Here is a 17,195-nt window from a genome sequence, read left to right as displayed (position 1 = left end):
GGAAGGCGGTGATGTGAGGATCACATGTGTTCACGGAGTGTTAATGCTTTGCTCCGGTACTCTATTAAAAGGAGTACCTTAATATCCGATAGATTCCCTAGAGGCCCGGCTGCCACCGGCTGGTAGGACAAACGATGTTGTGCAAGTTTCTCATTGCGAGCACGTACGACTATATACGGAACACATGCCTATGGATTGCTTTGTACCTGGACACCGTTTTATTATTATCTGCAAATGCCCTGCTTTGATTGTTACATGAGTTTCTCTCATCCATGCAACGCCCGTCATCCATCCCTGTGCCTACAGTATTTTAATCCTGCTGTTTACTATAATCACTACTGCTGTCTCTGTCACACTGCTGCTCGTTATTTCACTACTGCTACTCGCTATAAACTCGTTACTATCGATAAACTCTTGCGAGCAAGTCCGTTTCCAGGTGCAGCTGAATTGACAACTCCGCTGTTAAGGCTTTCAAGTATTCTTTGTCTCCCCTTGTGTCGAATCAATAAATTGGGTTTTACTTCCCGCGAAGACCGTTGCGATCCCCTATACTTGTGGGTCATCAAGACTATTTTCTGGCGCCGTTGTCGGGGAGCATAGCTTTATTTGGAAGTTCACTTGGATTGATATTGTTCGCTGCAAATTCTCCATCATGGGTAAATCTCGCGATCCTAAAGTCGCCATATTACCATCCACTACAAGAAAAGGTACAACTCTGAGTACCTCTGCTGCTCTTGATTCACCATCTGTGATAAGTCAACTTGTTTCATCGCCGCAAGCTTCACTTGCTGGCACTTCTGCTGAATCTGAAAACTCTCATAATATTGATAATGTTTCTGCTGTGCTTGATGATAGTGGTTCATTGGGATCTTTTCTAGATGCTACAATTGCTAGGTCTAGACAAATTGAAAATACTGAAACTCCTAATGCTGCTACACCTGTTAATTCACCTGAGTCTGTTGATTATTCTAGTGATGTTCCTGATGAAGATTATGTGGAACTTGATGATGATTTTATTAATAGATGCAATGCTACTGCTGATGCAAGAAAAATTAAAAAGCTTCTCGCACAATATACTGTTAGATATAAGCTATCTCCTGATCCTAAATTTGCCACATCTCCTATAAACATTAAGGATAAAGATTATGATTTTTCTCTTGATCTATCTCATATAGCTATTGTTGAGAAAACACCCTTTTGTGGTACTAAAAAAAAGTGCTGTAGAACATATGAATGAACTTTCTTCTATGAGTAGCTTGTTTTCTGATGATGTCAAGATGCGTACTTATTTCGTTGCTAAAATTTTTCCTTTCTCATTAAAGGATGATGCTAAAACTTGTTATAATAATTTGCCTCCTGGTTCTATTAAAAGTCCAGGTGATTTGCTTAATGTTTTCTTTCAGAAATACTTTCCTGCTAGTGCTCAACATGCTGCTTTACAGAAAATTTATAGCTTTGACCAGGAAGATGGAGAGAAATTGCCTGAAGCATGAGCAAGATTTTGCTCTCTTATCAGAGCTTGACCTGGACATGATTTAGAAAAGCACGATTTACTTGATATATTTTATAGTGGACTAACCGTTGAGTCTAGAGCATATTTGGATAGTTGTGCTGGTTGTGTTTTCAGGAAAAGAACTCCAGACGAAGCTGAAGAATTATTGGCTAAAATAGGCCGGAATCATGATGATTGGACTACACCTGAACCAACTCCGACGCCGATATTGAAGAAGAGGGGCTTAATTAAATTAAATGATGAAGATATGAGGGAAGCCAAGAAATCTCTTAAGGAGAAAGGTATTAAATCTGAAGATGTGAAGAACTTACCTCCCATAGAAGATTTATGTGAGATAATTCCCCCTTCATCCATGATTGAGGTAAACTCTCTTCAACGCTTTACTAGGGAAGATATTCCGTATTCGAAACCTCCTGCTCAATGCTTAGATGAGTTTGATAATTATATTGTTAAGCAAGAAAATTTTAATATGAGAGTACAGAATCATTTAATGGAAAATTCTCAAGCTATTAGTAATTTGCATGATATTGTGGAGAGAACCTCCAATGATGTTAAGATGCTTGTTAAACATTTTCATATGGTTCAAACTCAAATTGATCAACTCACTAAAGTGCAAAATGACTTGTTAAAAAATAGTTCTAAAGAGAAACATGCTTATGAAGTAACAACTAGAGGCGGTGTTTCCACTCAGGATCCTCTATATCCCGAGGGGCATCCCAAAAGAGTTGAACAAGATTCTCAGCGAATTGAACCTAGTGCTCCTTCTAAGAAAGAAGAAGAAACATAAAAATGTTGTAGAATCCTCTGAACCTGTTAATGATCCTAATAGTATTTCTATTTCTGATGCTGAAACTGAAAGTGGTAATGAACATGATAAGGATAATGATAAGAATGATGCTTCTGATAAAGAAGAAGTTGAAGATGAACCTAAAAAGCATGCTAAAAATAAAAAGTATACTAAAGAAGATTTTACTGCTAAGAAACATGGTAATGAAAGAGAACCTAAAATGCCTTTTCCTGCTAAGAAACTAAAATCAAAGGAAGAAGAACACTATAACAAATTTTGCGATTGGATGAAACCTTTATTCCTGCAAATCCCTTTGACTGATGCTATTAAATTGCCTCCTTATTCAAAGTATATGAAAGATATTGTCTCTAACAAAAGGAAAATTTCTAATGAGGAGATTTCCACTATGCTTGCTAATTACTCTTTCAATGGCAAAGTTCCAAAGAAGTTGGGTGACCCAGGTATACCGACTATTCCTTGTTCTATTAAGAATAATTATGTTAGAACTGCTCTATGTGATTTGGGAGCGGGTGTTAGTGTTATGCCTTTTTCTCTTTATAAGATACTTTATTTAGATAAGTTGATACCGACTGATATATCTTTGCAAATGGCTGATAAATCTACTGCTATTCCTGTTGGTATATGTGAGGATGTTCCTGTTCAAGTTACTAATAATTGCTTGATATTAACTGATTTTGTTGTGTTGGAAATGCATGAAGATGATAATATGTCTATTATTCTTGGGAGACCTTTTCTTAGCACCGCAGGGGCTGTTATTGATTGCAATAAAGGAAAAGTTACTTTCAATGTTGATGACAAGGAGCATACCGTCTATTTCCCCAAGAGGATTGATAAAGTATGTGGAGTTAATACCATTTCTAATGTGAGAACTATCAAAGTTGGAACTATTGATTGTCCTATATATGAGCCTAAAGAAGGATATCAAAATCTTATGATTGGATCCATATCAATACAATTCAAGGTAACATGATTGATTTGAGGTTTATTTCTTCTTATGCTATGTAAAATTTATTTGGTGGCAAGACTTGATCAACCTTGTTAACAAATACCTTTTATATGCATAGAGGAGGTAAACAACATTTCTTTCTTCCTCCACTTGTTCTACTTGCTGTAGCACTTTTGATTTGCAAAGTTCCTTAGTTGTATAGAAATTTCAAAATCTTTTTCTGCCCAGTAATAATAAATTTAATACCCAGAAATGTGCATTTTTCAAAGTTTTCAAAAATTCACAAAAATTATACCGTTGGTCCTATTTTTCGAAGACGCACCTGGGAGCACCTGGGGATGACCAGTGGGGCACCCCAGGGTGGCACCCCACAGGCCGGCGCGGCCTGGAAGGGGGGGGGGCCACCCTGGCGTGTGGGCTCCCCCTTGCCCCACTTCTTTATCTCTTCCTCCCACTCTCTTCTCTCTCCCGAAAAAACTCGCACCAGTTTCCTCTCACTCGCGTTTCTGCTCAAGAGCTCAAGATTTCTCGATCTCTTTGCTCAGCCTAGATTTCTGTCTGAAATTTGGCACATTTGCTCTCCGGTATGTGACTCCTCCGATTATCCAAGTAGAATTTTGTTTGGTTGAGTATATCTTGAATATTTTGCTGCTGTAGGTAACATGTTTAGTGAGCTTGCATGCTTGTTCTAAGTTGTAGAAACTAGTTTTGATGCATGATTAGTACTCTAGCAAGTTCCTATAGTAGTTTCCCTCAATTATATGTCACCAAATCAAATTTTATAATGTTTGTTGAAAAATTTCAGAAAAGGAAGATGGATAATTTTAACTTTGGAGAAGTGTTTGAGAGAGAGACGACAAGCACGGGAAGGCCCTCTAGGACCGCCACCCAATTCAGGCGATCCTATAATGAGGATGTCATCGCGCCAAGCTTCGAGCCCGAAGAAGACAATGGAGTCCCTAACGCTTCATCTTTCCCATGTTATGACTTTTTGAGTAATGCAGGGTTGCTGGATGATTTCTTGACCCTCGTTGATAAGGCGGGCTTAACCGCTTATATGGGAGATGAAAGGGAGCAATACTTCATGCTCACCAAAATCTTTGTTGAGAGCTTCAAGTTGGACAACAAGCACTATCGCCCGACAGTTGCATTCAAGATCTATGGTAATCCTATTACTATGAAATTGGAAGAATTTTGTGTTGCATTGGGTATTGCCCCTGTAGGTACAGCAAGGAGGATTGAGGACAACCCCAGGGCCTTGTTGGAGCTCTATCGAGAGATCACCAATGATGATTGCCGCACCATTCAGCGTGGCAAGATAAGAAACAACCAACTCCCCGCCATTAAGTATTTTTCCTATTACATTGCTACTAGCATTCTTGGTAGGGAGAACACTAGCAATATTTCTAGCTACCATCTTGCTTTCTTAATTGCTGCACTTACTGGAGAGACACCTTATCATCTTGGTTCTCTTATTGCTCGCCGTTTGTCCAACAAGGGGCCTATTTTTGGAGGAATTATTGCATCACGCATTTTAGCACATCTAGAACTTCCTCTTGACTCTACTGATGTGTCATTAACTCCTATAAGGCTTGATATTGCTGCTATGAAGAGCCATCAATTTGTTACAGCTGATTCTAGTTCAGATAATTTGGTCTATAGAATGTTGTTTGCTGACGGGGATGAGAGGGAAATCCCTTTGCCTCAGCCAGATTTGTTCAGTATTGACAGGAAACCATGGTCGCGCTCTAAGGAGGAGGTGGATGAGAAAATGAAGATACAAGGCTTCCACCAGCAGCATGACTCCGAGGACGCCGAGCCCTCCTACGACTACACCGTCACGTATCCGGGTGCTTCTTCCAACACATACCCGGAATATGATCCATCTTCGTCGTACTACGGAGGTGCTACTTCATGGGCACCATGAGATTGAACTCCACTTAGGCCAAAAGCCTAAGCTTGGGGGGGGGTATACCGGCATCACTCATTCTTTGCATATTATGGTTGCCGTATACTTGTATATACTTGTTTAGTTTCTTTAAGTGGTTTTCTAATGAGAGGGAGATGATATTTGGGGAAGTGCTGCCTGAAAACAGATTCTGGACTGTTACCGAAAAATTCTCAAAAATAGCCAGAACATTATTTTGCAAAGCCAATTTTTGTGCATGTTCCCCAGGTTGTTATCTAACTTTCATTAGTTGAACACTTTTCGATTTGAGCAGCGGAAGAGTTTCTTAAAAATCGATTACTGTACTGTTGTCAAGTTTGACGAATTCCTGCTGCTTTGTGTTTATGTGACTCTTCTAGTTTCATTTTCTTGTTTTTGCTTTGTTTCTTTCCTAAAACACAAAAAGACCAAAAATATTTCTGTTGTTTCTCTTCACCATTTGTATTTTGGTTTCTTGCATTTATTTTGCTTTATTTGCTATCGTTGGTTTGCTATAAGAAAATCCAAAAAGATTTTGCTTTGTTTGCTTGTTTCCTTTGTTCTTGTTTCCAATTCGAAAATACCAAAAATATTTGCTGTTCTTCTTTGGTTTTGTAAAGTTCATTATGAGTTCAATGATCTTCGGTGGCTGGAGCGTGGTTTTCATTTCATATTATTCAAGCTACACAAGTGAAAGGCAATGATGACGATCTACGACAATTCGAATGTGGTGAGAGGCTGGTATGAACTCTATTTGTTTTCATTTTTGTACATATACTCATCCATGTGAGCATGCTTAGTTGGTTCATGTGAGGTATATGTCATTTAAGAAAGTCTAGTAGTTCATGATCTCTCATGTTTAGCTCCAATTTATTAATATGAGTAGCATGTCATGGATGTTTGCTTGCATTGTTTTATTCATAAATAGGTATGACATTGTGGTATCCTCCTCTGAATAATTCATTTGAATCGACTTGGCACATGCTCACGCATGCATATGACTGAACAAAAGTCAATTAAGCCTCTATGATTTACATTGCTTCAGAGTTCTTGTATCACCTTTATGCCTCCGTTAATTTATTTTGCCGCAAGCATGATTATGACAGTTGATCTGCTCTCTTGATTTGTCGCTCCCCGCCTATTGCTAGCCTTCACTTGTATTGAGCGGGAACGCTGCTCGTGCTTCCAAACCCCGAAAACCAAGTTATTCCAAAGTGTCCACCATAAATACCTATGCATGGCATTTCAAACCATTCCAAGTAAATTCTCATGCGCTACCTTTAAACCTTCAAAATGCTTCTCAATTTATGTTAATGTTTTATAGCTCATGAGGAAGTATGTGGTGTTTATCTTTCAACCTTGTCATTTACTTTTGACAGACCTTCATAATAAGAGCTGGCAACGGGGTGCCCAGCCCCAACTAATAACTTCATTAATAATTCTTTTCACATGTTTTGCTCTGATTCATCAGTAAGCAACTTAATTTTGCAAATAGACACTCCTCCATGGTATGAGATTGATGGTAGGCACCCGAGGATTCGGTTAACCATGGCTTGTGTAAGCAAAGGTTGGGGGGAGTGTCACCCATAATAAAACTAAAGTACATGTGTAAACAAAAGAGAAGAGGGATGATCTACCTTGCTGGTAGAAATAACGTCCTTCATGGGAGCCGCTCTTGAAAGTCTGGTTGGCGAGGTAGTTGGTGTACCCATTACCATTCGTTGACAACAACAAACACCTCTCAAAATAATTTTACTCCTGTTTAAAAAATGAAAAGCTCTAGCGCATGTTAATCCCTGCTTCCCTCTGCGAAGGGTCAATCTTTTACTTTCATGTTGTGTCACCATCCTTTCTTTGAGCACTTTCTTGAGAGCACAACTGTCATTCTTAGTATAATATGCTTGTCTCAAAATATGATTGATTGTGGTATAACTTTGATGCTTTTATCTTTGACAATCTCTATTTCTAGTCTTTCTATGAACTTCAGAGGTGCCTGGGCATTTATGTTTTGCTGATCAAATACGGGCCAGCGAGATACCACTTTATCATACTCTTTTATGAATATTGCAATCCTGCTGATAGACATGATTCATGATGCTTATTATTAATCTGTTGGAACCTTTTCATGATTGACATAGCTATTGGATGATCTTATTTGCATGTATCTTATTATGAACTGCCTAAGTGTTAGCCATATCATGAGAATATTTACATCATATGAGCAAATGTGTTCGTGAAAGTTCTTTTATCGCACTCAGTTGTTAACTGAATTGCTTGAGGACAAGCAATAAGCTAAGCTTGGGGGAGTTGATACGTCCAAAACGTATCTACTTTCCCGAACACTTTTGCTATTGTTTAGCCTCTAATTTGTGTATTTTGGATACAACTAACACGGACTAACGTTGTTTTCAGCAGAATTGCTCTGGTGTCTTGTTTTTGTGCAGAAATTCAACTTTCGGGAAAATCCTCAGAATTTATACCAAAGGGCCTATTTTACCAGAAGACTTACGGAGCCAGAAGGGCAGGCCAGGTGGAGGCCCGTGGGCCCCACACACTAGGCCGGCGCGGCCCAGGAGGGGGGCGCGCCGTCCTACTGTGTGGCCCCCTCGGCTGGCCACCGACGCCCTCCTCTGGACTACTTAAAGGTTTCGATCTAAAAACGCGAGACATGAAGTCGAAGTCGCCAGAAACCCTCCAGAACGCCGCCACATCGTGAAACTCCGTCTCGGGGACCAGAAACTCCGTTCTGGCACTCCGCCGGGACGGGGAATTGGAGGAGATCATCGCCATCATCACCACCGACGCCTCTCCATCGACCAGCAATGCTTCCCCCATCCATGTGTGAGTAATTCCCCCGCTGTAGGCTGAAGGGGATGGTAGGGATTGGATGAGATTGGTCATGTAATAGCATAAGATTGTTAGGGCATAGTGCCTAGTGTCCATAATTGGTACTTTGATGATATTGTTGCAACTTGTTATGCTTAATGCTTGTCACTAGGGCCCGAGTGCCATGATCTCAGATCTGAACATGTTATTATTTCATCATGATATGCATTGTTTTATGATCTTACCTGCAAGTTGTATACACATGTCGCTGTCCGGAACCCGAGGCCCCGAAGTGACAGAAATCAGGACAACCGGAGGGGAAGGCGGTGATGTGAGGATCACATGTGTTCACGGAGTGTTAATGCTTTGCTCCAGTACTCTATTAAAAGGATTACCTTAATATCCAGTAGATTCCCTAGAGGCCCGGCTGCCACCGGCTGGTAGGACAAAAGATGTTGTGCAAGTTTCTCATTGCGAGCACGTACGACTATATACGGAACACATGCCTATGGATTGCTTTGTACCTGGACACCGTTTTATTATTATCTGCAAATGCCCTGCTTTGATTGTTACATGAGTTTCTCTCATCCCTGCAACGTCCGTCATCCATCCCTGTGCCTACAGTATTTTAATCCTGACGTTTACTATAATCACTACTGCTGTCTCTGTCACACTGCTGCTGTTATTTCACTACTGCTACTGCTATAAACTGTTACTACTGATAAACTCTTGCGAGCAAGTCTGTTTCCAGGTGCAGCTGAATTGACAACTCCGCTGTTAAGGCTTTCAAGTATTCTTTGTCTCCCCTTGTGTCGAATCAATAAATTGGGTTTTACTTCCCGCGAAGACTGTTGCGATTCCCTATACTTGTGGGTCATCAGATGCACGGAAGGACCAACAAAGTATCCACGAAGGAAACAACCTGAATTCAGAGAAGTATTAAGGTTCTGCCAGCTACACTCTTACCAAAGAAGAGAAGGAGATCTTTTTTGAAGTCCTGAGTAGCATCAAGCTCCAATTTATCAAACAAGCTAGGCCGGATTGATCCTACGAAACTACATTTTTCGATAAAGGGAATATATTAATATCAAAAGATACCAATTACACCCAACCTCTGCAACAACGCCCCACCCTAATGGCAGTACGGATGCACACATCCAAAAAAGAGTAAAGAAAACTAAGAAATAAAACTCCCGCTACAGCCTTCTAGACCTAGCAACAGCAATACAACCACCACCGTGACAACACATGAAGTACAGACTCTCCAAAAGCAACGCCTCCAAGAAGGAAACAGTGCACTAGCGCCATCGTCGCCCGACCAAAGGTCTTAGGATTTCACCCTGAAGATAGTCCCCACTCTCAAAACAATGCCTCCAACAAAAACATTGCCAGGAACAACAAGTTAAGGCCAGACCTTGGATTTTCACCCTGAGAGGTAAGACTCTGAACTTCCCCTGTGCTGCCACCCCCACATGCATATCACTGCTGTGTGGGAGCTGCACCTCGCAGCTCCCTCTCATCTCTCTGATCTCTCTTGTATCTCTCTCACACATACCCAACACACGCACGCAGCTAACTAGTCCAACTAACTAACAATATGCTAGCTTGCACGTACACACATGAGCACAATTCTACATGCGTATACTACTGCGGCTAGTACTACATGCATGACTCTTAACTAATCATCTAAACTTAATACTAATAACAAGATTAGTTCCAACAATCACCTCCCTAATCTTGTTATCTTATTTCTCTCTTAAGCCCATGGCCGTCGACGTCATCGGTGCAACACGCAGATGGCCGCCATTGCCAACTTGTCACCCCGATTGCCGCCGTCGCCGCTGGCCTCGATGAGAGCCGCACCTCCTACGCCTTCACCATGAGCGCGCCGCCGCCATGACGTGCTCGCTGCCGCATGTTCGCCGCCGGTGCCGCAACTCGCCGGTGACTCGCCTCCATGTTCTCCACTGGTGCCGCAACTTGCCGGTGTCTCTCCTCCATGTTGTCGGCGATGACGCATCTTGTCGACGACTCGGACATGGACGATGAACTCCTCATGGCAATGGCCTCCACGCCATGGCCATCACCTCCTTGCCGCCGGTGGCGCAACTTACCGAGCAGCACACCTTCCTCCATCGCTCGCGACGCAGCTCGACGATGATGAAGACCCCGACCTCGACGAACGAGGCTCTGATACCAAATGTGGGAGCTGCACCTCGCAGCTCCCTCTCATCTCTCTGATCTCTCTTGTATCTCTCTCTCACATACCCAACACACGCACGCAGCTAACTAGTCCAACTAACTAACAATATGCTAGCTTGCACGTACACACATGAACACGATTCTACATGCGTATACTACTGCGGCTAGTACTACATGCATGACTCTTAACTAATCATCTAAACTTAATACTAATAACAAGATTAGTTCCAACATGCTGCAAGCCCGGAACGCCAAGCAGATCCCTCAGCATCTCGTTGACTCGAACCTCCTTTCGCTAGTCCACCAATCCGACCTTCATGATATTCCTTCTTCTGACTTCACCATGGACCAAAAATTCACCTACTGTCAACACAGAATATAGCTTCACGGCGCTCCCTCCATAACCAAACGGTCGGAATAAAAACATGGGTGCGCGCGACCGAATACCACCCGATCCAGCAAACTGCAGGCAAAATATTCACTGTTCCATTCGCCAGCGGAGCTTTCCGGAACTCATCTCTCCAGCAAGATCAAAGCAAACTAACCTCCGGTAGATCTTCATCTTCGCTTGCGAGAAACCCGAGGACCGCCACCAAAAACAAAGCAAGACCAGCAGCCCCATGCTGCCAGTCCCTCCTGCCGGATCACCAGGAAAGAAGACGGCGGCGCGGATCATGCGTACCACCGCTGAACCGTCACCGGGGGCGGAGGCCGCCACCGCTCCACCGAATCCTCCATGGCTACCGACGGAGAGCATCAGGCCCCGGTCAAGTCGCCGTGCCGCCCGGCTTTCTCCACCGGCGCTTCATCACCTCCCATGGAACGCCACCGTAGAAACCCTCTCCTCCCCCTCGTCGTTCGACGGAAGGGGCGCCGCAACCGCCACCGTGGCCGAGGCCGGGGCTGTGGCCGGGCCGGGGCTAGAGCCGGGGCCAAGGCCAGGGCCGGGGCCGGGGCCGAGGCCGGCAGCAGCGGCTGAGGTGCGGTGGTCCGGGGGCGGCTGCTCGGAGCGGGGCGGGTAGATCCTCCGCCGCCGCCCGGGAGGGGGCGGGAGAGGAGGAGGCGGCGGCTAGGGCGGCGGGGGGGGGGGTAGAATCTGAGGCTGCCTATCCCCTACGAAACTACATGAAGATATAATGGTCAACATCTGCTCGGATTCGTCCAAGGATCAATCACATCAACATAGACGAACACACGGGAACACAAAATTTATCGTCAAGGATGCGTATCGCACCCTCTATATTTTATATCTTCATTTCTTTTCTGTTTCCTTAGTACAATCTTCTGATAAGATGTGTGCATATATATGCACCAGCAGCCGACTAGAGAACAACGAAACCTACTCGTACACGTAGACCTCACGTCTGATTTGAAACTAGCATCTGATACAAAACCGGACTGGTACTTCTTAATACGATTTGCAAACCTGGCCAAATTCTACTCAACCTACATGACCTCCATTCTTTTTTTGAGAACACAGTACAACGCAGACGCTCACAAACACGCACGTACAAACACCCCTATGAACGCACGCACGCACACCCTACCCCTATGAGCACCTTCGAGGGACTGAGCCGGCATATCTTGAGGTTGACGAAGTCACCACTGGCGCCTCGCTGTTGACGGGCACGTCACCTACCACTGAAAGCATAGCGCCGGTTAAATCCTGGAATAATCCAGGTAAATGCAAACACCCATGCCAAGTCTAGGACTTGAACCTGGGTGGGCTGGTTCCACCACAAGGGACCTAACCACCAGAGCCAAGCTAGTACTACTTGAACTCTACTAGCAGATTCACAAACATACCAACTTGGAAACTACTAGTGAACTTACTATGACTTGGCTACACGACCAACACAACTTGGAACTTTCCTGATTGAAGTTGAGCTATACTCAAGATTACTCTAATTAATAACATCTGTAATTCAAAAATGATCCTAAATAACACGACAATTAATTCAGATCGATATTTGTGCTGCCATTTTCTTGAGAAAAAAGAGTGCAATCGAGCTTTTTGGCAATCAGTAGGTGAAGTTTGCTGGTGCTTAATTAGAGGATGGAACCGAGCCGGTTGAAATGCCTAATCACAAACATGATACCTTCTTTGAGGCTTCTGCATAAGTCCCTGCCAGGCTGCCATAATGAACACTTGGGTGGGGTACAATTATTAATCGATCTACGAGATCGAGTTATACATGTGTGCTTGTTAATTGGTGGTGATCGAGGTAATGCACATGAATATTTCGAGAAGCTTCTTGCATCACAAGGCTGAATTCATTCTCGGGTATTGTAGCTTTCATTGAGCGGCACCAGTTTGGCCGGGGCCGGCGGTGGCGATCAAAATATTGATTCGATCTCTCAGCTAGCATACAAGCCGTACATAGATGCACAAAATTTCTCATTAATATATGAAACTTAGTTATAAAATATTTTCATGATTGGAAGGCCTTGTAATCACTCATATGCTTCTTACTGATGAAGTTTTCTTATACGTCATATCACAAACTAAGCTACACATTAGGTTGATGCAACAACCTCCAAACAGTCTGGACATGAATGTACTAGACATGTTCTTCTTCAGGTCTCTTAATCCCTCACCGATAGCATAGCACCTACAAGTATCAGGTAATTGATAAAGGGTGTGGAGCAAGAACACCACAACTACAAGGTAAAATATTTCCATGCCTCAATGGACTTTGATCTCCTCGTACAACTTTGTGCCTGATTTCTGTTATGATTATCTCTATGTGTCTTGATTTTGCAACGTACAAATAAATATCATGGGTGATGAATATTTTTGCAACATGCCAAGGAAGTGCCAAGGAAGTGCTCTGCAATTATGTAAACACATTCTTAGCTACTAGTATAGTTTCCTGTTACACTTAACATAATTGTATACATATCATAAAGATAATACAGTTTTTGTCCATCATTGCAATATATAATTCCATTATTTTGCAACACAAACGCGTAAATAGCTTCATTTTGATTCATTGTATTCGAGACAAATCTGCCATTGACTCGAGCATCTCTAGATGTATGGAAATAATAAAAAAGCATAAATTTCTATGCATATCCCTATTTTTTCACATAGATGAATGGCAATGTGTATGTGTATCTTATAGCCCATTCAAATGTTATTAAATACCTTCATGAAGAGTTTGAAGGTCTAGTGATAAATATGTTCATAAATGTTTGTACAATGTATGGTCATCTATCTTCGGTTTATGTGTAAGTAAGTAGGGATATGATCTTTAGAGTTCATGTTTGCCTATTATTAATCTAGGTGACAAACAGCATGTTCTGGAGTCTTCGAGGTATCTATCAACATTTTTCCCAACGTCTCTGGTATTGTTTTTATCGGTTTTCTCATGGTTAAATATGCATTTCATGCCATGTAGGTTAAACAAATAAACCAACGATCAAAGTATAATCGTGCACACTTTGTTCTCAGTATCAAATTGCATTGATTGTAGAAAAAATAAAATTTAAAGAATAATATATGTCTGTAGTATTATGCATTAATTTTCGTTTGTTTTGTATTTTTAGCATGTTATAAATCAGGCGATTTTCTGAGTGCACCTGAATATGAGTACACACCACGGAAGCAAGCCTTAGACATGGGTGGGCTAGGCCATGGGAATGCCATCGTGGAAACCAAGCTAGGCTCGATTGGCCCTCCAAAACTATATATTCCATCAGTTTCATGAAAATCGTCTAAGATTTGTTAAAAAAAAGCCTAAATGTATCTACATACTAAATAGTACGTGTGTAGATACATCTAGATTTTGATAAATCTCAAACAATTTTTATGAGCTGGAGGGAGTATTTTTCGTCAAGATCTATAATTCAAAAATGAGCCTAAATAACATGACAATTAACTCAGACCGATATTGTGCTGCCATATATTTGAAAAAAAATGAGTGCAACTTCTCACAATGGGGCATCTTATGAATCGCCCCTTGTTGGCAATCAGCACGTGCACTTTGTTGGTGCTTAATTACAGGGTGAAATTAATAGGGCTTATGGGCCGGTTGTAATGCCTAATCACAAATAAAAGGGATTTGCTAGTAATTAGTTAGGTGAGAACTAAGTCCGTGCTCAATTAAGTCCTACATATTTTAATTGCATCGTAATTCATGCATATGAGTTATAAGAGCATGTCTAACAGGTTTCGTATATTTTCGCCCCTTAAAACGCGAGTAGAGGGCCTTGTATTCACTTTTCGTCGGCCGAAAACTCGGACGAGCTAGCAGAACCTGTAAACTCACCCTGTAAAATGGAATATTCCAGAATATGCCAAATTGAAAAAAAATCTCCCCTTTCATCTTTCTCCTCTAGCCAACTGCTAGCCTAGCCACCGTGCTCCCCGCCCCGGCCCCGACCGCGCCGCCACCGGCTGCCCTCGCCTCGCCCCGGCCCCGGCCGCGCCGCCCTCGGCCGCCCTCGCCCCGCCCCGCTCGTGCCGCCCCCGGCCGCCCTCGCCTCGCCCCGCCCCGGCCCCGGCCGCGCCGCCCCGGCCGCCCTCGCCTCGCCCCGCCGCCCTCGCCCCGCCCTCTCGCGCCGCCCCGCGCCGCCCGCCCCGCTCCCGACCGCGCTGCGGCCGTGCTCGCTCCGGCCATCCCCGCCCCGCTCCGGCCATGCTCGCGCCGGCCCCGGCGGCGCTCGCCCAGCCCCTCCCCGGCTGCAGCTCGCCGGAATTTAGCCGGATTTCGGCGAGGCGAATCACGAAAGCAATTATTTTCTGAAATTTCAGCCCGCCACGAGTGGGGGGTTGGCCCTGTATTTGGCCTCCCACCCCGTACAAGTAGGGGGCGAAGACCCGCCCCGCAATCGAAACCAGTAAAAATCGAAGCGGGGGGTGTTTTTACGGGGTCTGCTAGATGGCCGGGTAGAGCTCAAACCCGTATTTTGGCGGTTATTATACGGGTTTGGGTGTTTTAAGGGGTCTGTTAGACATGCTCTAAGTTGGGTTGCAACTGGATTTTTTTTAGTTGCAACTGAGTTTTTTCAGTTGCAAGTAAGAATGCAACTAACAAAAATTATCCGAACCATTAGATTAACTTCGTGATTCGTGCTAATCATCAGTTGCAATATGACGATACCATCTAACTAAGAACGAAGTTAATTCTAAGTCAAATAAGAAGCTCCTTTTGAGAGCAAAAGCCCCTGCATTTGGGCGCACAACTACCCAATCGATCTACGAGAGCTGTATGGTTAATTGGTGATGATGGAGGGAATGCAGGCAGATTCCGAGAAGCTTCTTGCATCGCAGCCGTGAGTGCAGTCTCGAGTGTTGTAGCTTGCATTGCGCGCCACGAGATCGACCGGCCGGGGCCGGCCGGCGGCGGCGATCCAAATATTGATTCGATCTCTCTGCTAGCCTAGCAGCCGTACGTATGTGCACAGCATTTCTCATGAATATGAAGCTTCCAGGCAGGCTCCATCCTAACAACGGTCATTTCAGTATGTGTATGTGACTAGCTAGTTAGAGAGTGCCAGCTCGTCTAGTGACTGAACGTCCAAACTAACAATGAATCGCGAGGAGAGAGTCGGTTCGATCGATTATAAAGTTCATCTCCAGATTATGCCACAATAATGTAAGCCATTTGGAATTTTGGATTGAGCTTGGAATCCAATCAATAGGCTATATATTGGATTATTGAGTGCAAATCGATCATACATACTGGGGTACAGATCGATCGATGAAATCCTCAGAATGCGCCACGAAATCCATGGTCGACTCGGTCGATCATTAGATGAGCGCGCGCCTACGGAGCAAACATACAATACACTTCTCGTACACACATCTATACGGCACACGTATACCTAGCATGGAATGCATACTTACGCGCGACTGCATTCCCAATGCATGTAATAATTAAGTTGGATACTCGGTCGGAAGGATCTCTACTTGTTCTTGCTGGATTTGTCGTGGTCGTGGAGCATCCCCTGCAGCACGTCGTCGTCCAAGTACTCGAACTCGATCACCTGCCTGTTTTGTCCCTGCCTCGCCGTCGACGAAGACGAACCTGCACCGGCACCGCCACCTCCCGAAGAACCGCCGCGCCTGATCTCGGCCTCGTAGACGTGCGCCTGGTCAGGGAAGTTGAGGACGGCGTTGCTGCCGCGCATGGAGTAGGCGGAGCGGTCGTAGGCCGCGGCGGCCTCCTCTGCAGTGTCGAAGGTGCCGAGCCAGACGCGGACGCCGTGGCGGCTCGAGTCGCGGATCTCGGCCGCGAACTTGCCCCAGGGCCGACGACGCACGCCGCGGTACTTGGTCTGATCGCCGCCGCCGGAACCTTCTCCACCCTCCATGGTATCTCAGTCGGGTGGCTAACCGGAAGTAGCTAGTGAAGCTGCTGGAGGTGAGTATGATCAAGTGAAGTTATGAAAACCTAATGAGCTGCGTTTGGAACTCTGGATGGAGAATGTGGAGGCGGGGAAGAGGGTTTAAAAAGGGTGGGAAAGGGATATGTCAATATTGGGGTGGGCCCGGCACGTGCCGAATCCGACCACTCGGCCAACGGAATCCATCCATCCATCCTCGAGCTAGCTAGCGTAAACGCATACGTCCGTTCTACGTCTGCCAACCTCACCTCAGGTGTATGTATGCATGCATACATGCTTACGTACATATAATATACTCTCTATAATTTACAAATTAATACTATCTTCAAATGTGTTACAGCTAGTATATATTTGGCAGCAAAAAAGAACTTGGAGAAACTTTGGCAGCAAATTAGGTGTAGAATAGTTTTTTTTTTTTTTTTTTTGCTGAGCTCAGCACTTTGACTAATAAAATGTCTAATCTCTAACAGAAGACGTCTGTAGGGAGAGCGGTCGTCTTAGGAGGACTCCGTCACGGCCGATGCTAGCTGAGTTCAGTTAGTCTAAGACTGATGATCTTTTCTTTTTGCGAGACTCTCAGTGATGATTGGAAATTGGCTCTGATGCTCCTCATATTAACAGG

The 17,195-nt window shown here is 44.0% G+C and overlaps 1 protein-coding gene across 1 annotated transcript; it reads right to left on the bottom strand.

Annotated features, from left to right (window-relative positions):
- Positions 1-16,132: 16,132 nt before the first annotated feature.
- LOC124673171 (ethylene-responsive transcription factor ERF096-like) lies at positions 16,133-16,540 on the bottom strand. The gene has a single exon (XM_047209296.1). It carries the CDS (start codon positions 16,538-16,540, stop codon positions 16,133-16,135), a length of 408 nt encoding a protein of 135 aa, XP_047065252.1.
- Between the last annotated feature and the right edge of the window lie 655 nt (positions 16,541-17,195).

Source organism: Lolium rigidum, chromosome 7, assembly GCF_022539505.1.
Source record: "Lolium rigidum isolate FL_2022 chromosome 7, APGP_CSIRO_Lrig_0.1, whole genome shotgun sequence".
In the NCBI taxonomy this organism is placed as follows: Eukaryota; Viridiplantae; Streptophyta; class Magnoliopsida; order Poales; family Poaceae; genus Lolium; species Lolium rigidum.
Note: the sequence above shows the minus strand (reverse complement) of the source record. Positions and strands in the feature narration are given on the sequence as shown.

Bases quoted from the DNA above. Each gene is read 5' to 3' on its own strand.
- LOC124673171 (XM_047209296.1), bottom strand. From the start codon at position 16,540: ATGGAGGGTGGAGAAGGTTCCGGCGGCGGCGATCAGACCAAGTACCGC.